The sequence below is a fragment of the Heterodontus francisci genome, unplaced genomic scaffold (genome assembly GCF_036365525.1).
Source record: "Heterodontus francisci isolate sHetFra1 unplaced genomic scaffold, sHetFra1.hap1 HAP1_SCAFFOLD_571, whole genome shotgun sequence".
In the NCBI taxonomy this organism is placed as follows: domain Eukaryota; kingdom Metazoa; phylum Chordata; class Chondrichthyes; order Heterodontiformes; family Heterodontidae; genus Heterodontus; species Heterodontus francisci.
The window spans coordinates 750,912-772,034 of record NW_027141237.1 but is presented as its reverse complement, the minus strand read 5'-3'; the positions used below and the strand labels follow the sequence as shown (position 1 = coordinate 772,034).

The window sequence follows — 21,123 nt, the reverse complement described above, 5'->3', positions numbered from 1 at the left end:
ATCAGGGATTTTGTTTGTCGCTTTGACGCTGTGAAAAGCCTCCCAGCATGTAATGGACTACACTTATTTCCATATGATATTTAGCAGGAGTTGAAATATTCACCAACAATTTCTGTTAAGAGCGATTTCGATCTTCTGCCAAAAAACGAGGCAATCAGTTCCAGAAAATGTACACGTTTAGTTCTTTGTACATTCGTGAAGTGTATATTTTATTTCCTGATCTATGTTAAAAGGCTGGTTTTATATTTACTGTTCTTTAACAGGCTTTGTTTGAATTTTTAAAGGAATTTAAAGAGGTTTAGTGAACATTTCGCCAGTTTATTTAGATATACCATGGAATATGTTAATGGGTGTTCAAAGACTAACATTGTATCAGATCCTTGTTTTATAGTCTTATCTTCAACCTTTACTTCGGAGATTACCAAGAAGGAAACTGTTTTCCAATGGAAGAAGGACGGATGCACTGACCCACAACCCACCCATAGAGCGTGAATGCTTTCCGCCTTTACCCAGATTTATTTACTCTCTTTCTCTTCAGAAGACGCTGAAACGTGTTGGATCATTTTTCACGCCTTCTGCTTTGAGCTTTGACAATCAATATTCACAGTCAATAGAAGGTTGTGATGAGTTAGTTGTTTTCATCTAAACCAATGTTGCCACTGGATACATAACAGAATGGGGCTCTTGGCTTTTCCCTGCCCTGCAGCGTCAAGTATAACAATCCTACCACAGCTTTAAGTGAGATCAGCAATAATTCAAATTGCCCCATACAGAATTGGGTCAATGAGATGGTTTGATCAGATACGGAGCCATGTGATGAACAGGGTTTGATCCAAAGTATCAATCGTTTCTTATCACTATTCACTACTCCCTGAAAGCGGCCATGTGAACATCCAAAGCGGAGAGGACCAGGTTAGGGGCAAACTGGCCTCGTGCTTAACCTCACGATGAAGATTCGCATCGACAAAGTTGAAGATCCAGACAAGCAGTGGAGGAACCCGTCCTCAGTTAAGGATTCAAGTTATTCCTGCTTTTAATAGTTCCTTCTTTTCGAGAAAGAAACCGAAGCATTACGATTCAGAAAAGGCTGTCTCTGTATGTTCTGGTCCTTTTGAGCTAAATTTAAGATTTGCATATTCACTCATGTCCTTGCAACGCACATATCCATCCCCTGAATGAATAGCTGCAAAGTTCACACTGGCGTAATGAATTTCTTCGTTCTGCTCAGTCGAGTTGGATATCACTTCTCTGCCCTCATTGTCTGGCTCATTCTCAACGTGTTCCGCCTGCAACAGAAAGAACAAATGGGACAGATGCACCAGAAAAGGCGGTACACATTCACAAGGAACACATACTAGAGCTACACAACTTGAACTTGATGTCGATACACAGGGCACGTTGCACAAATGCCTGAATGACACGTAGTGCGATGCATAAAGAACACGCAGTACTGAGAGAGCAAGATGAATTTCCGCCTCTATTGGAATAGAACCAGTGTTGCGAAACATAAAATTCACAGAGGGAAAGTCTTCCTTACGTCTGCACACTTTGTGTTAGCTACATGTCATTATCGTTATCCTGGCGAGTGCAGATGCAGGTATATTTTCTGGCTACTGCCAGTAGGTGGCACGGCGGCTCCACTGGACTTGACGCGATCAAACAATCCTCACACAGGAGATCTATTGCGATGCATCACTAAACTGACTGGTCTTCAATGTAGCCTTAGAGTTCAGAACATATTGGAGTAGAAATCTATCAGGAATGGATAGATTGTTCATATTCTTCATCACCCCTCTTCATATTCAATTCCATTGCAATGCGATATGACCAGTTTTACACGACCGCCTCAGTTCTGCTCTCGGGTTTTATTTATTTATTTAGAGATACAGCATTGAAACAGGCCCTTCGGCCCACCGAGTCTGTGCCAACCAACAACCACCCATTTATGCTAACACTACAGTAATCCCATATTTCCTATCACCTCCCTACACTAGGGGCAATTTTCAACGGCCAATTTACCTATCACCTGCAAGTCTTTGGATGTGAGAGGAAACTGGAGCACCCGGCGAAAACCCACGCAGACACAGGGAGAACTTGCAAACTCCGCACAGGCAGTACCCAGAATTGAACCCGGGTCCCTGGAGCTGTGAGGCTGCGGTGCTAACCACTGCACCACTATGCCGCCCAACTGTTTTCAATTGTTCCCTGGAATCCAGTGGATATTGCTAATGCATGCACACTGGGTGCCAGTGGGCTACATGCTCAAAGTGTGCCTGAAACGAGGATGTTGAACAGTTGGGAAGGGATCACTCGACAGGGATTAGGCACCGGAGCACTGGCAGTTTTATTCAATTTAGTCTCGATGCTATTCATAGAGCAGCCACTGCTAGTTTGGCAAAGACCTGTGATTGAGCCTCTTAGACCAGGTGTAAGCTCAGACCACAAGGAGTTCTCTCTGAAAAAAACAGAGCAGGAATTTTAAAAGTCCTAGTCAATCCATTTGTTGCACATCACTTTGAGAAGTCTTGCTGATGCGAAAGGCGCTACATAAATGTACTAATTTCACACGGACACATCAGTGAGACCTGTTTCACTGAAGCTCCATTCATTAATTACCTTCTCTGTTCTCGAGTATCGTAGCACATCGTTACAGCGTTTTCTCCTGATAAAGACAGAGTGAAATAAATTTAAATTGCATGTATTCATTGAGTTGGTTGCTGATTAACACTCCCTGTAAACTTAATGATAGCATTTTTGTTAAAAGCACAAAGAGAAGATTGATTTCCTCTTTCATTGTTTGCATTGAAAACTGAATCTGCTCTATTGGCCCAGTAACAATTTCGCTGGAAACGAAAACGAGCAGAAAACTTCTAACTTTCCACTGGGGTACAAAGTGTCTGTGCGGTAGTTTCAAGTGGGCGATAGCCAATCACTAGTTCGTGTTGCACTCGACTTTCTTTTTTCATTTAAAGCTGCCTATTGGCTATCGCCCGTTTTGTGCTACCACTCGAAATCGCTTTATAGCGACTTTTCTACCATTGGAAGCAACGTGCAACTTGAGTGAAATCAACATGACTACCAGCCCAGAATGAAAATTTCACACCAATGTGTTAAGCATTTGTGAGCGAATATTCACACTGTTTCCCTTTGGACCAATGACTTAAAAAGGCCTGTGGGCAAAGGTCAATTCTCATCTGTACAGCTGACCAAACAGTTGAGCAAGGGCACAGGTAATAGATAAAACAAAGAGGTTTTATCCGTTCTGTGTTACATTCTGCCTCAAAGGTACATCCCTCTCTGTAGCGTGCAGGAGGTCGAAAAATATCGATCATCTGTTAATTATTGACAATTTAACATAGCATTTCCCCAATTGAATCCCACTAACAGGCATTGAATTAATTGATTGCAGGTAAGTTACAACAACAACTACAATTGAGAAACGTCACTTACTTTCTGAACTTCATGGCCACACAGATGACAACCAAAACAATAGTGATCAGACCTGCTGCTCCGATTCCTACAATCAATTTATAGTCTGGTCTTCCTAAATATCAGAACATGATGTTAGACAGAAAACATCGAACTGCAGCTGGCAATAATAAGTAGTAATTCCCATTTTGAGAGCAACTTTACTATATTTAAAAATATCTCTAAAGTTTGTAAACTGTATACAATCATGTAAGATTATATATAGCATTCTGTTGCTTTAGTATTATGTCCTATAATATTTCTAAATACCATATATAACGACAGGACCTGCCAAAACCCCAACCTCCAGCCACCGCGAAGGACAAGGTTTTCCAGCTGCATGTGAACATCACCTCCAAGTTTCTGTTCACCACCCTGATTGGGCACATCGCTCCGCTCCTTCATTCTTGATCGAACAGCACGATGGGAGCACCTTCAGCACACTGAACTACAGCCATTCTAGAAGAAGGCCCAGCATCACCTTCTCAAGGGCAAGTAGGGCTGAACAATAAATGCCGGTCTTTCCTGTGACGCTCAGCTCCATAGTTTAAATGAAAATATAAACCTGACTCTCCTTTTGGGGATCACTTATGCCATCTCTGGACATATTTTCTGAACACACGTTACTGCCGTGGAGCTTGGCCTGTCACATGCACACAGTGTGAAATTCCAGGAGGAAATTCTAGGGAGCTTTTTAAAGGCTGGCTACGTCGACTTGTGCATTTTACACTGTTGGTCAAAGTTATTATTATTGCCTTGGTTGTTTCATTTTTAAGGCAAAAAGCAGACGATTATCAGTGAAAAAGACGGTATGTCATCTATCCCTTTGTAAGTTTACTCACTGAAATACAAGCAGTAGTTACCTGGTAAATCGAGTTGCAAGCTGGAGAAAGTGACACCGTGTTTGTTTGCTCCATAACAAGATACATTGTGGTCAAGTCCCAGCTCCTTGCTCAGCGCAGGGACTCATCAGTTTTTCTCGAGCTGAATGTTTAATTCAATAGGTTGATGATCTCCTCCTCCAAACAGACACTAAAGGGGAACATCCCCAGCTCCTCAGTGAATTGTTAGCCCTCCTTACTTCCTTGGTACTCAAGGTTAACCCTAAAAGGCCCAGATTATGAAATCCCAAGTTGCATACTTAAGAACTACGTAAACTATGGTAAGCGGGAAATTGAGACTAAACGTATTGAGGCAATATTGCAATTACCCCTGCCCAGGAACGTGAAATCCCTCAGATCTTTTTTAGGACTTGTCAGATATTGGTGGAACCATATCGATGGCTTTGCCACCAAAGCCTCCCCACTGTCAGAGCTCCGAAAGAAAGATGCCCCATGACTGTGGAATGAACAACGCACTCAGGCTATTCTGGAACTGAAGCAAGCCCGAACCAAGGCTCTGGCCTTGAAAGTGTCAAATCCAGCCAGCCCCTGTGCTCTGGAGGTTGCCAAAACGGATTCTACCATCTCAGCGGTCCTCTTGCAGGAGTGCCAGGGAGACTCAGACCAGTCGCGTATGCATCCTGACTTCAAACCTCTGTAGAGCAAGGGTTTTATGCCTGTGAGTGACATCTTCTGGCGGTTTTCTGGGCGGTACAGTATTTTGGGTACATAATTGGACAGACCCCTTAATGGTCCTCACACAGCAGACACCCATTCAGCTGTTGCTGGATGGACAGATCATGGACGGTAACATTAGACAAAATGGTATAGCCCGACGGACTCTGATGTTGCAGGGTCGGCATATTGTCGTCAAGCGGATCAAAGCACCCACTTTTCTCACTGACAATCTCAGTTATAGCGGTAAGCCAAATGAATAACAGGTATTGACAGTGCATGATCCCAAGGGACCATATTTGCCAAATAAAAAAGAGTGGGATGTGAACCTGGCAATCAGGCGCTAAACTAAATTCTTTATGGGTCCTCCATAGTAGAGGATGGACAGAGCAAAACAGGATGTGGCATCTATTCAGAAGAGTATCAAGGTACACCGCTAGCAGAGATAGTTTTAAAACAGCCAGCTAAAATGTGAGCTCAGACTGCCGAGTTAGCAGCGGCAGTGTATGTGGTCAGCCACCACGGCAGATTTCCCCCACCAGTAGATTTATATTCGGACAGCATGCATGAATGCAACAGTTTGACTAATTTCCTGCCCTTGTGGGAAGCAAGAGGATTTGTATCAGCGGACGGCAAATCTCTACCATCTGCGCCCCTCTTAAAACACATTATACATTCAGCCCAAGGACAAGAATATGGTATAATAAAAGTGAAAGCACACCATAAATCTTCCCCAACTGGGAACATACGAGCAGACGAATTGGTAAAGCAAGGCGCCCGAGACGGGGAGCCAACTCCCAGTGGATGAGCAAGTAAACACAGTCACTGTCAATCAGACTAGGGCTGAGGACCTTTTACAGGCCCAAGGTATGGATAATGATTGAAAACAAATCCGAGATGGATCATTCCCTGCATTATGTAACAAATGGAGAGCTAAGATACACATTTAGGACATACTGGTCCTTATGGACGGGCGGTACATGGTGCCAACCCAAGACCGCAATCAGGTAATATACCAATGCCATGATATCCAGGGGCACCAAGGAGTAGAAACTACAATGGAGCGAATTAAAAGCTTGCGTTGGTGGCCTAACATTGACAGGGATGTAAATCACTATGTGGACAATTGTTCGGTGTGTGCCCAAAATAATCCTGATCATTATGCCAACAAGGGAAATCTTCGACACACGAGAACAGTAAATGGATCTTGGGCAAACTTACAAATAGATTATATAGGCCCTATGCCACCACGCAAGGGGGGATATAAGTACATCCTGGCCATCATTGACACTTTCAGTAAGTGGGTCAAAGCCTTCCCCACTAGAACTAATGCGGCTAAAATAACGGCCGACATACTGGTGCAGCAAGTATTTACCAGAAGGGGACTCCCGCGCAGTGTTGAGTCCGACCAGGGTACCCATTTTACCGCCCAGGTCATGCAAAATGTAATGGCCCTTTTGGGCATAAATGAGAAATTCCACATAGCTTAACATCTGCAATCTAGTGGTATAGTAGAAAAGATAAATAGAACCTTGAAAGGCATGATCCAGAAGACCGTCCAACAGAAAAATTCAACATGGAATGTGGTCCTACCCTTTGCCGTAATGCTGAGATCAAGCTCAACAGCTTTTCCCCCATGTTCTGATGGTAGGCCGTCCCATGAGAGGAATTGAAACCCTCCTGGGACTCGACCTGTCCCATCCTGTACTAACAGCTCTCAGTCATGAGAAAGCCATGCAACAGTTATTGGACAATGTCTAGGCTGCACAAACGGCCACCACGGTCAAAATGGGATGGAAGAAGAAATGTACTGAGGCATATTTCGACGGCAAGGTGAAGCCTGTCGAATATGAAATAGGAGAGAAAGTTATGCTCCAGGTCCACCAGCCGGGCACATTTCTGTCCCCTAAGTATTTCGGCCCCCACTCCATCGTGGGCAAAGCAAGTCCCTCGCTGTACAAAGTCCTAATGAACTCTGGGAAGACCGGATGTTATCGTGTAAACCAATTAAAATTGGTCAGCAAACAGAATAACCACCAGCAACATGTATTGCTGGACGCTTGCGAAGCATCATCTCCGGTCCCTATCCCTCTGCCATTGCCACAAGTGCCGCAAGTGGAGCAAGCTATAGGGAACGTTCAAGGGACCCAACAACAACAACCACCCCTGAATCGGGTCCACAGGTGAACAAGGCCTATCCAGATACCGATCTCCCCGACCTGGACTCGCTTATGGGGGAACAGGCGTTTAAATCGCCTGGGTGATGAAATTGAAATTAGCCAGGTTATTTGGCTATAATAAGAAACTGTAAATAAGAGCTGAAATTACTTTGTGTTTTACAGATTACAAGTGATTCGAAATGAAGCTGTTAATCGTGTTTGTGATGTGTGGACTGCTAAATACCAACGAACCAAGGTCTGACACGGCCCGCACTTTCAGAGAAAAGCTATATGGAAAGGTCGTAAAATTCGGAGAACACAAAGTGGTACCAACTCGTGATAGAAACATAGAAATTAGAAGCAGGAGCAGGCCATTCGGCCCTTCGAGTCTGCTTCGCCATTCATTATGATAATAGCTGATCATCCAACTCAGTAACCTGTTCCCGCTTCTGCCCCATATTCTTTGATCCCTATAGAAAATTATGCATTGGAAAGTAAGGAGCATCCATATCATGGGCCAATCCTGGGGCCATAACTGGATGGTGAGGCACCTGGTTCAGTATTCAACAGGTGTGTTGGCATTTAATTTGAACTAGCCATTAGTGTCCCATTGAACAGACAAGTGTGTATTAACTATCTCTCAGCATTTCCCAGTCTGATGTTCATTGAAGTGTCGGCTCAGGGCGACCAGATTCAGGATGAGCCTGGGAACCATAATACCTTGTCAATTGCCAACACCTCAACTAGTTGTATGCGTCTAGGGGGTGGGGGGGGGGTGGGGTAGTGTTTACCAAATGCGGATGTGCTGACCCCACGTCAGATCAGAAGAAACAGGATCAAACCTTGAACTCATCTCAACAGTCTAAGTGTGAAAGCACAATAACAAAAATCCAGTCGGAATGGTTACTGGAACCAGCCTCCCTGACGACCATAGCCGCTGCCACTACCATTCTGGCCATATTCCAAATGATGAATACAATCAACATAGAAACACCAAGAAACCCTGAAACGTGTCCCCATCTGGTGGACAGAGTGAATATAACATGGACCCAAGTGGCAGAATGGTGTCCAACCCAGATTAAGAATTTTTGCACCCAATTAACCCAAAGATTAGCCGAATGTGAGGTATGGAATGAGAAGACGTCAGAACCTGAAATCAAAAGCTGAAGGAAAAGGAGTATAGTCAATGATGTTGCAGCAGCCTGTGGGAATGGAATGTCCACTATTAACATCCTCGATTTAGAAAGTTTGGATAGTAAACTCAAAATCTTGACCCAGAAAATTAAGCAAGTCCCATGTGAGTTGAATGATAATGATAACCGAGATGCTGAAGATGGGTTGGCTGAAAAGCTGGCTGAAATCCAAATAGTTAAAATATTGGAGAAGCAGGCTAAAGCTATTAAACAAATTCTTAGGGGAAAATCGGACGACAATGCCAGACAGCAATATAGAACTCTGTGTAGTATCTATGGCAGTTGGATGTTAGAACAGCTATGGGAAAACCTTGAGTAGGCAAACCAAGGGACAGTTCCCTCTTTGATAAGTGACAAGCAATTAAAAAAAAGCTTGACCATTAGGGAAATGCACTCAGTGATATCAGGCTGTCAGCTTCGACATCTGACCAGGGTATGGCTCAATACGAATTGTGGAGGAACCATGGGCAAGGCTTTGGGCATGGTACTAGGACTCCCAATAGTCGCTACGTGTGGGATAGGGCTAAACGTCTCTCAGGTGGAAAATATAGGTATCATTAAACTAGGAATCTGGATGAGTTACAAGGATGTCCTGCCTTACACTGTGGAAAAGGAAGGGAAAATGATGGGTACCACACTGACCAAATGCCACCAAATAGACAAGATAGTTGTCTGCACCTACCTCATATACCTCAGTGAGTAAGCCCTATGTGGATTCAGACCAGACAGAGATCTGAATTGTACCCTGGAAGCCAGAGCCCACAAGATTGATTTTAAGTGGTCACTTAAAAGGGAAAAGGGGAGTATTGTGTTACCACCTCATTAAAGGAATACAAATATGGCATCCAGACTTGCCTGCTTGCACCACCCTTTGCTTTAAAGGCCAAATACCAGCCAGGATAGGCCAAATCGAGCTGGTCGGTAAACGTAAGAGGGAAGAAACTATGATTAATGTCACGGAAGAAATTAAACAGAGTTTAGAAAGGTATTTTGAAAATTGCAAAACGAACAGTAGACTTTTACCTCAGGATTTGCAACGGATCAAGAAACAGTTAGCTAAAACCCACCAGACATTTGTCAAAGACATTCAGAAAGCCGAGGAAACTGGGCAAAAGATTGAAATGATTAAAGTAACCAACAGTTGGGACGATATTTTGAATTGGGATACCAACATAGAGATACATCCATGGATACGAATTGCTTCCTACATGGTAATTATTGGTATGATTGTGATGTTGGTGGATCAAATATATAATATGATAATGTTGAAACGTTGGAAAGTTGAAATGGAAGGGAAGTTGAAATAGACTGGCATGTGTGAAAACGTGAACGAATGATAGATATGAGTAAATGTAACACGGCCTGGACTTGAATATCTGCTGTTGCGAGGTGGGGTATGATCTGGGCGCATTTATGATCCAATTCGCTAATGCTTAATGGATCAAAGGGTGGACTGTAGCTGGATGGCTAACAGCTAAGCATCTGCAGAGCATGAAGGGAAAAATAGCCAGCCTTGCACAAGCACGAGAACTGTGAGAAACGAACCCCGCTGAATAAGCTGTGTGTGAGATAAGATGTGCTGCAGATGAGACTGCTGGACGAGGACAGAAAGCAAGTATAAGGAGAGCACATGTATTTTGGTTTGATTTGCAACTAACACTAACTCCAGGTCATGGATGTACATGACTAAGGACATTCTCGGGGCTGGGAACATCTGGATAAAAAGAGGAGGCTAGGAGCCCCGAAAAGAAGAAGACTGCAGGACCATCGTGGAGGGTAACCAGGTCAGGAGTCAGTGAAGAGAACCCATCAAAGGGAGACTGATCACCTCGCCACGCAATGGATAGTATTTAAGTCCAAGCCGTGAGTCTTGTGATTTATTGTAACAAGTAACAGGTAGTTTCACAAGTGAAATAACGAGTACCTAAGCGATTTAAGTATCAATGAAAGTGTTTCTACGAAGTATCTCGTGCAGGTGTCTTTTGTCCGCCAGGTCAGCTGACACCCTAGTTTGAGGATCAACATCCTGTACACAAAACACAGGACATGTCCAACCCATCCAAGTGCCAGCCCATCAGTCTACTCTCAATTATCAGTGAAGTGATGGAAGGTGTCGACAATGCTATCAAATGGCACTTGCTCAACAATAACCTGCTCAGAGATGCTTAGATTGTGTTCAGCCAGTGCCACTCAGCTCCTGTACTCTTTACAGCCTTGGTTCAAACATGGACAAAAGAGCTGAACTCAAGACGTGAGGTGAGAGTGACTGCCCTTGACATCAAGGCAGCATTTGACCGAGTATGACATCAAGGAGCCCGAGCAAAACTGACGTCAATGGGAATCTGTGGGGAAAATCTCTGCTGCTTGGAGTCTTACCAAGCGATAAGGAAGATGGCTGTGGTTGTTGGAGATCAATAATCTCAGTCCCAGGTTATCACCGCAGGAATCTCACAGGGTAGTGTCCTAGGGCCAACCACCTTCAGCTGCTTCATCATGACCTTCTTTCAATCATAAGGACAGAAGTGGGGATGGTCACAGATGATTGCATAGTGTTCAGCACCATTCGCAATTCCTCATATACTGAAGCAGTCCATGTAGAAATGCAACAAAACCTGGACAATATCCAGGCTTGGGCTGATAAGTGGAACGTAACATTCACGCCACACAAGTGGCAAGCAATGACCATCTCCAACAAGAGAGAATCTAAATATATCCCCTTGACATTCAATGACTTTATGATCACTGAATCCCCACTATCAACATCCTGGGGGTTACCATTGACCAGAAACTGAACTGGAATAGCCATATAAATACCGTGTTTACAAGAGCAGGTAAGAGGCAAGGAATACGGCGGCGGGTAACTCACCTCCTCACTCCCCAAAGCCTGTCCACCATCTACAAGGCACTAGTCAGTGGTGTGATGGAATACTTTCCACTTGTCTGGATGGGTGCAGCTCCAACAACACGCACGAAGCTCGACACCATCCAGGACAAAGGAGCCCACTTGTTTGGCACTCCATTTACAAACATTCACTCCCTCCACCACCGACGCACAGTGGCAGCATCGTGTGCCATTTACAAGACGTACTGCAGCAACGCACCTAGTCTCCTTCGACAGCACCTTCCAAACCCGCGACCTCTACCAGCTAGAAGGACAAGGGCAGCAGATGCCTGGGAACTTCACCACCTGCAATTTCCCCTCCAAGCCACACACCATCTTGATTTCGAACTATATCTCCGTTCGTTCACTGTTGCTGGGTCAAAATCCTGCAACTCCCTTCCTAACAGCACTGTAGCTGTACCTAGCCAACATGGACTACACCGATTCAAGAAGGCAGCTCACCACCACTCTCTCAATGGCAATTAGGGATGGGCAATATATGCTGGCCTTGCCAGCGATGCCCACATCCCAGGAACGAATATTTAAAAACTTATAATTACTCTTCCGCATCAAAGTCGTGTCATTCAGTTTTCTGTATCGTATAGCGCTTATAGTTCAATGACCTCCTACAGAGCATTGTATTCCAGTTGAAAGATTTGTTCCACGGCACTACATTCAGATCTGTACCCACTGTGAAGCGTTGCAGGGAAAGTTACTGTTCATGTGCAAGGGAGCAGAGTTCCACATCGCATTCACATCTGCCTCACTGTGATGCCTTTCAGCACACCGTGCTGTTGGAAACATCTGAAGTAACAGTTCATTCTTACTCATGCATTGTCCATGCATTTGTATAAGTTGCCTCCCTGTTTGCCTGTCTTTCCTATCCTTTCTTGAATCAGTTGCAATCTAGAGGATGTCCGACATCGCTGCCAAAGATTGTTATGATCTCCTTGTAACTACTCTCTCTGGAAGCAAATATTCTATGTCTGGACCGAGTTAATTTCTCACCCTCTCCCCCTTCAGTCAGTTAAATCGACAAATTAATTTGTAGATCTGAATGCTAAAGTTTTGTTGGGAATTGAACAGAAATGCAAGTAATTATTGAAATAATTCCTCTTTCAAGGAAAATCCAATGACTCGTAAAGATAATATGTCCAAGAAATTGCTGTTTGTTCTAATAGTACACGAGTGCTTGAATCGTTAGTACGAATATTTTGAGCAGATATTTTAATGGATGAATTGGAACTTAAGGATTCAGAGATGAATATCGTGAAAAGATACTTATTAGTCATCGTGCGTGGTTACAAAGAAGAAAAATAGGGTTTCAGACTTACATTCCACAGTGATGTTCATCCAACTGCTCACAGTACCATGTTTATTTCTTGCCTCGCACTGGTAATCTCCATCATCCGCATATTTGATGTCAGCAAACATCTTTGTCACAACGTTTCCTGAATAGGAGTTGCTAATGGGCGCACCATCTTTCATCCATTGTAATCGAGATTCTGGTTTACTCTGCGTGATGCAGTATATCAGGAGGGAACTGCCCTCTCTTACTGTCAACGAGGAATTGATCTGTGGTTTTGAAGGTGAATCTGTCAAAGGGAAATAAAATCTTGAAGAAGAACTATGCTTATGGTATTTCGGTGTATTCCTTCAAATTATATATCACAGTTTGGTTTCATCTGCAAATACGGGAACTTTTGTGATAGTGCAAAATGAGTGATCGTGAATTGGACCCCATTTGACAACTGCTCGATTTCCGTTCCATTCAAGAGTGCGAAATGGAACGCCCATTCAATTTTACTTGCTCTGTGTCATAGGTGAAGTGCAATTTTCCCCCTTTTCCCCCAGTTCCTTATTTGTACATGTGATAAATCGCAGTGTCCCCAGCGAGGATCTCTGAATGACATCATGTCCTAATTCCTGTCAGTCTTAGACATTTCTATTGTTCAGACATATTCAACGCTACCTTCCCCATGGCATTACATGCCCTTTCTGTTGTAGGGAGCCTGTTATCTACTTAACAATTTGACAGGCAATGTGAAGACTGGTAATTATATGTCTGTGTGTGAATAAATATGGCAAGTAGCCATGAAGGGCTGAAGGGTCAATTGGGCTCCCAAACCCCATGGTGCAGAGGGTACACGCACTTCCATAAAACTGAAGTATCATGCCGTCTGTCATCTCAGAATTCAGGCCTCCGGTTACAACTCTCTGAAGCTATCAGGAGCAAGTTCCAGCTCTACACTAAAAGGTACCACCACACCAAAAGCTGCAGCCGCTTATGTTGCCATGCTGCTACTAGCATACATTACTAGTTTTCTTCTCAGTCGAAAATAAGGATTCATTAAAATTATAGGGGGTGAAAGTGAAACTTGAGGTAGCTACTTCGGGACTCCAGCAAGGGGACACCACTCTGAACATGCCTTCCATTATAGTCAACAGAAACCAAAATCAGGCGGGTGCAAAATGGGCGTCTGCTGCGCTCTTTTTTCACCCATGCGTTTGATAATTCATTTGGTATAAGACGCAATATTGTAATTCGCAATATATATTTTCATTCACTTCTGAAAAAAAATATGAAAACCAACGCAATATTTCTTTCCAAGTATTGATAGAATGCTATACTCACATTCTACAGTAATGTTTATGGAGTTCACTGATGTCCCGTGTTTATTTGCAGCATAACAGAAATATTGCCCTTCATCCTCAAAAGTAATGCTGGAAAATTCTGCCGTCAAAACATTGTTTGAGGACGAGTTGCTAAGAATGATACCGTGCTTTACCAATTCTAACCAGGACTCGGGGTTACTGTTTGTTGAACAGCGAATGAATGCAGATCTACCCAACAATATCACAGATGTCGAAGTGGGTACAGGCTCCGTTGGTGGATCTGCAAAAGAGGAGTGTAGCAGATCAAGGTTCATATATTTGGACGGTTATGGGCACGTTCATTTGCACTGCTTTGATGAACACATTTTTTAAAGCTGTCATTAGCTGCCGCGTGATATTCAGCAATAAATGAAGTAGTGAGAAAATTTCTACTTTGGTAGGAAGAATGGAAAAATAAATCTTTTTTTTATAGGTGAGAGACGAGGAACTGTTGGGATTCAAAGTGATTTGGTGTCTTTGTACACGAATCACAGGAAATTACAATGCAGGTACAACAAACAGTTAGGAAGGAAAATTTTGCATTAGTCTATATTGCAAGGGGTGGCCGCATAAGAGCAATGAAGTCTTCTGATAATGATCTAGGGTTTTGGTGAGGTCGCATCTACTGTACTGCATATATGTGCCTTAGATGGGGTGCAACAAAGGTTCAGTGGATTGGTTCCTGGGGTGAGAGGCTGTCCAGTGATGAAAGAGTGAGTAAATTAAGAATGAGCCTATATTCTCGAGTTAAGAAAAATAGGAAGTGTTCTTGGTGAAACGTATACAATTCTTACATGACTTGACACGGCAGAAGCTGAGAGGTTGTTTCGCCTGGCTGGAATGTCTAGAACTGGGCAGCATAGCATCAATATAAGGGACCGGCCATTTAGGAATGAGATGAGGGGAGATTTCTTCACTCAAAGGGTTATGACTCCTAAGAATTCTCTATCCTCAAGGGCTGTGAAGGCTCAGTCATTGAATATATTCAAGACTGAAATCGATAGAGATTTGACTCAATGTGACACAAGGGTTATTGAGATAAGGCGGGAAAGTGGATTTGATTTAGAAGTTCATCAATGACTTGATTAAATGACGGAGTAGGTTCGAAGGGCAATATGGCTCTTCTTTCTTATGTCCTTAGTTTTCTCCTAAATGTGAGCAGAGGTCAGAGAAGCGAGCTTTCAAACTCTGAAATCAGAATACTCAAGCATCTTTAGTCTGAAAGTTGAAGGACTCTGATAGTTTGTGAACCTTGAATTACAAGTTAACCTGCAATGGATGTCAAACTAAGATTGTATTGCATATTACGCAGCGCTAAGAAACAGAATAAATCTTCTTTCCATTTTAACTCATTATAGGTGCGGCACTTCAATATTGTCCTGTAAAGCTTCAGAAAGTGGTATGTAAATGCAAACTGTTTATTCAGTTTGCGTTCATCATTATTACTTTCCTCCTTCTCTCCTTTCTTTCTTCCCGCAACTCTGTTGCATCCTTAAAAAAAAGTTAGCAGATCGAATACAATATAGCCATAGAATATTAGATTCTATCTGTTTCAAATTTAGCAACAGGGTAAGGGCACCTAACAATCTGGAAGTATGCCTATTCTCAAACAGTGCTAGTGAGTAGTAGAACCTGCCAGTTTGATTGCAATAACAGGAACGAATGTTCTGGTAATAACATGATGATACCATCAACTACTGCTTGCAAGCAACTGCTCCATCCATGGCTGCCGTTTTCAACACTCATGTTTGGCTGCCTATGGCTATGTTGCCTTTGTTAGTTTCCTTGAAGGCAATGTGCTAAACTATTTGCCGCTAAACTGCTAGCTCTTCCATTATGTTGTAGACTGCAGCCAGTGTTGGAGAAGCATATTTTTCCTGCTCTCACTAGGCACTTATCATCATCTGAATTAATCCATCGGAATACTTACTCATAGAGCTCCTTTGTCGTTATTCTTAGTGGACTTGGCAGGAAAACTCAGCTGGTAATGCAATTGCTATCTGCTGACTGCAATTGGCACTCCACATATATTAGTGTCAGGTTGCAGAATCCTGAATACAGCTCCAAATGACACAAAGTACAGGGAAGGGCAAGCAGCTGCATTTTCAATAATAAGATTATTTTGTTCCTATTTATTTCCTCCTGCCTACAGATGCAGCGGATGAATTTCAATGTCCTGCTAAAGTACTTGCATTCCCAAGCTGAAATGCCTTTCACCGTCCAAGCAGACAGCCAATACTTACACTGAATGTCCAAAGTAACCATTTGCCGAATCCCGTGTGAGTGTTCGTTCAACAGAATCTCACAGCCAAGCATTTTCCCGTCATGGTGACGCAAGGCTGTGAATGTCAGCACAGCGGAAACTTCCTGTGATCCTTTCCAATCCGGATGATCAAAACCCGTGTCGATGTCTTTCGATTTACTGTCCGAAAGTGCAGCGCCAAAATTGGTGCCGTTAATCCACTTTAAATCAATTTTGGCATCAGGACAGCTCTGAACGAGTGAGCATGTTACAGTCACTAAATTTCCAGCAGTGATTTGTTCTGATACTGATATATTGGGCTTCTCTAAAAGATGAGAAGTAAAATACATGTTACCGTTTCTTTTCATGGAATTGTACTAATCTATAATAATGAATAGGACATGTGGGGAAATAGCGCCTTGATCCACTTTATCAATGAGCAAGGATTGTGTGTGCGTGTGTCGGAGGAGGGGATGGGGCATGGGGATGGGAGGGGGAGGGGTAGTGTATTGGAGTGGGGGTGGGGCGCGTGCTGCAGATTTCTACTCCCACCAAAAATCCTAAACAAGATATTGTGCCAACCTTAGGCGCAGTTACTCGAGGAAAACGTTCTGCTTTGCATAAAGAAATGCAAAATACTGCGGATTCTGGAAATCTGAAATCAAAACAGAAAGGGTTGGAAAAACTGAGCAGGGCTGGCAGAATCTGCAGCGGGAGAACTCTGAGTGCTGAAGAAGGGTCACTGACCTGTAACGTTAACTCTGCTTCTCTCTCCACAGATGCTGCCAGACCTGCTGGAATTTTCCAGCACTTTCTGTTTTTATTTCTGCTTTGCTTGGAAGGTCATGGACACACGATAATCAGAAGTAATGTTACTGCAATGTTTCTGAACTTAGTGACAACATGGCTGTGGCAGCAACTCTTACTGTTCTCTTTCTAAACTCACCCACACAATACCGCCATTGGAATATCACATCTCCAATATTTTGTTGACTTCATTCCTGGGGATTGGGTGAGGTCGTAGTGCAATGAATTCAAAATGATGATTAATTCAGTGTAAGGATTAACAGAGAGACATAAGAATGTTATTAGGCCAGTCCACCCTTCAAGCCCATTCGAACCCCCGGAACCTCAGGGGGGGGGGGGGAAAGACTCCATCCTTCCGCAGCTATAAGTGAAATGTAGGAAGGCTATTTGAGTCCTTTTTACATTGGAGGGACTCACCTCACAAAGCTGCCTTAACTTGAGCTAAATTGTGAAGATCACTCGGTTGGTGCGATGACAGAGGGAAATTATTGCATTTTTTGTATTCTCATGTGATGTGAGTATCGTTGGCTAGGCCAGCATTGGTTGTTCATCCCCAATTGCCCTTACAAAAGTGGTTATGAGCTGCCTTCTTGAACCGCTACAGTCCATGTGGTGTAGATACACCTACAGTACTGTTCGGGGGGAGTTACAGGTATTTAACCCAGTGACAGTAATGGAATGGCGATCTAATTTCAATTTAGGCGATTCGCATTTTAGCTTGGATGCACACATAGCTGTGTTGGTGAAGAGAACCAACTAATCTGTGTCTCATCATTGCTACAACTGATCGGCAATATTTCTCGTTAACACTTTGTGACTGAAATCGAACGTATTGCTTTGCACAACATAGACATCCGCCATCAGATGAGAAGGCCAATCCTCCTAACTGCTTACTGCCACGTTGTTGGAATTCGGGGCAACAGAATCAATTAAACCCTTATTCTCAAGCTTTGAAATGATTCGAATTGAAAACCTTAAATGGTGAGAGTGGTTATATCGTAGTCAGTATAATTGCGATTTTGCATATCTAAAGTCTGAGCGTTAAGTGTAGCAGCACTACAATAGCTATATCATGTGAACTGAACGTCTATCAATTGCTATTTTCTTTATTAGTTATAGTCTCTTTTTTATTCTCGCTGCTGTCCAATCTAACCAAGCTTTGATTTGGTGAGCAGAAGCCACTTAAATCAACTCGCCAAGTCTTCTTAGTCAGCACCATCCATACCCGTGACCTCTGCCACCTGGAAGGACAAGAGCAGCAGATGCAGGGGAACACCACCACCTGCAAGTTCCCCTTCAAGCCACACACCATCCTGACTTGGAACTATATCACCGTTCCTTCACTGCCCCTGTATCAAAATCCTGGAACTCCCTTCCGAACAGCACTGTGGATGTACCTACACCACACGGACTGCAGCGGTTCAAGAAGGCAGCTCACCACAACCTTCTCAAGGGCACTTAGGGATGGATAATAAATGCTGGCCTGGCCAGCGACGCCCACATTCCCTGAACGAATGAAAATAAGTGCACGCGGTAGTGTCGTATCTTTGTTATAGGATTAGTAATTCAGAATGAAATTTAGAGAATTCAGATTCATAAAACAATATCTTGTAGCAAGTGTGGAAGAAAGCCTACCAGTATCAATGCATAGGTAGAAACGGGAAATACATAGCGGCCCTGCTACTGGCGCACGAATCTTGAAAATTACACTTTCTCAATTGGAAAACATCACCGAATAAAACGTGAGAAATGAACACTCACCAACAACGGAAAGAAACACTGGGTCAGTGGGACTTCTTTTTCCATCAACTGTTGCTGTGATGTAATATTCACCTTGATCTTCATTCCTGATGGCAGATATCCACAAGGAGCAATCATTTGGATTTTCAGATGACATCATTCCACTGCGAGTTTGATAAGCAACGTCAACCGATAGTATATCTTTTGCATTGTAGATGATGGTGACACCTGGATCATTGGGATTAGACCCTCCCTTTAACCACATCCAATTCTTGCCAACCAATGGATGATGAAAATTACATGGAATTATCACACAGGAACCAATCAACACCGACAGTCTTTGAGGCATCTGCACAGACCATTTTCTGTCAAGAGCAGCTGAAGAAATAAATTTGAACCATGAAAAGCTTTAAAGGACAGAAACTTGTCACTCCAGTGTAAAATTGGACTTGTGCATCGAGCGTACAACTCGCCCGATTTTAACTTCCATTACAAATACCATTCCTGTGGTTTCTTTCACAGGTGGCCAATGTGCCACTTTTATGTCGAGGTGCAAGTTGAAATTTGACCGCCCTTGTCTTTATGTTAAATGTAACTGTTAAAAGAATCCTGGATGCATGTTAGTAAAAGGTGGACAATCACCGTGCAAAAAGGTTCGGAAGTAATTTTTCAAGAAATATGGCGGTTTTAACAACAACTTGAATTTACACAGGAACTGTGCAGTCTAAAACGACTTATCCCACATCGCAGACCTGGGGTTCTATTTTTAACTTGCTCTTGCTCCAAGTGAGTTTTGGAAAAGACAGATATTGGTGATCCTACAAAGCATGACAAGAATAATTGCTACTGTCAATAAAACCTCCACCTAAACCCTATCGACAAGCTCTGCCACCTCTGACACACATTAAACACTATTCACTGCGGTCTAACAAGCAGCCAAATCGGGTAAAGATTATCGACAAAGTAACGGGAAATTCGTCCGAGGCGGTTGTTTAATCCACCTTGGAAACACACACCTGGGAGAGGGAGAATAGCGAGGCCCTATCCGGCACAGAGAGTCTCTAGCAACTTTCTCCCAAAGGCCAGAGAGTTTTCACCGGCTTTCATCCCATAATCCACCGAATAAACGGCGGGGAATTGATAAATGACCCCAACCATGAAACTGTAACCGGACTGTTGATATAGTACCACTGCCCCCGCAACCCCCACCCCCACCACCCTCACCCCCGCCATTACTTCTGCTCGGTTGGTTTTTCGGAAGAAAATATCAGTAATTTACCTTCAGCAAACTGCAGGACGGCGAAGAAACCAATTCCCAAGAAGTTCATGAATTTCAGAATCCGACAAGAGTTTGTTCTCTTTCCCCTGATTTTGATATCACGGGGTCAGGCTGGGGAGATGACCAACGTGTCCGAGGTGACAGACGGTCAACCAGTTTGTACAATGTCAGTTCACTCTCTATGGACCGTGAACTGATGGTGCCTCCTCTAAATGCCGCAAAACCTCCCCCATACATACAACAGCGTCTATTGAGGAAATGTGCCAAGGGGGGATTGAAATGCAGAAGTGTGCCTGCAATTCCCCTTCTACTGTTGTTCTGGCAGTCGAAGTGCTGAGAAAGCAGTTCTGACTTCCTTTTTCACTGAGTCATGTGCCACATGCGCGGTGTAAATCTCAGGGAATATCCTCTTTCTACATTAATCTTCAAAATGATTTATGAAAGATATGTCAGGGATTCTGAAAGCCGAGTTTAGAAAACATGCAACAAATCAGCTTCATTTCCCTCTGGTACACTCGCTTTCACAAGCACGCCAAGTCTCTATTTCTAGTTGTGCTCTTTGTTGTGAAACCACCAATATTCAAATTGCCAACCGCTGCATCTCAGCGTCTCGCAATAACTCTGTGCAAGCAATATTGCTGACATGACACACACCAACTGTTCGATTAGATTCCATCTCACAACATACTTCCGGGTATTTGTTATTCCACAGATGACCACCGAAACGGCGTATTAGGCCTGTAATTCACTCCTGCAAATACGTTATTCTATAAATAAACCACTCCAACTCTGAGATTACACTTCTGCCTGTAATTCACTCCGGGATATCTGTCACACTGTATATAATCCACCTGTACCCTCGAGTAGATCCTAGCCTGTCGATGGCTTCCAGTATCTGTTACTAAGATCATAAGAAATAGGAGAAGGCCTCGACCATTTGGTCCTTCGAATCTGCTCGGTCATTCACTGAGATCGGCTGATCGTTTGCCTCAACTGCACCATTCTGCACTACCCCCATATCCTTTTATCTCTAGCATTCAAAAATATGTCGATCCCTGCCTTGAATATACTCAACGACTGAGAATCTGGGATAGAGAGTTGCAAAGTTTCACAACTCATACTGAAAAGTAATTCTCACCTCAG

General features: G+C 43.4%; 1 protein-coding gene across 2 annotated transcripts; it reads right to left on the bottom strand.

Annotated features, from left to right (window-relative positions):
* Positions 1–297: 297 nt before the first annotated feature.
* On the bottom strand, positions 298–20,212 carry LOC137362505 (myelin-associated glycoprotein-like). 2 transcript variants are annotated; one of them, XR_010972509.1, is made up of 8 exons: positions 19,981–20,212; positions 18,723–19,079; positions 16,156–16,479; positions 13,893–14,153; positions 12,592–12,852; positions 3,451–3,544; positions 2,617–2,662; positions 298–1,286 (listed from the first exon to the last, which is right to left on the bottom strand). XR_010972509.1 is itself a non-coding variant. In XM_068026890.1 (6 exons), coding segments are annotated over exons 1-6 (1,254 nt in total). In that variant the 5' UTR covers positions 20,030–20,212; the 3' UTR covers positions 3,450–3,542. The 2 variants fall into 2 exon arrangements, 1 of the variants encoding a protein (XP_067882991.1); XM_068026890.1 differs by lacking the exons at positions 298–1,286; positions 2,617–2,662 and having other exon boundaries at positions 3,450–3,544.
* Between the last annotated feature and the right edge of the window lie 911 nt (positions 20,213–21,123).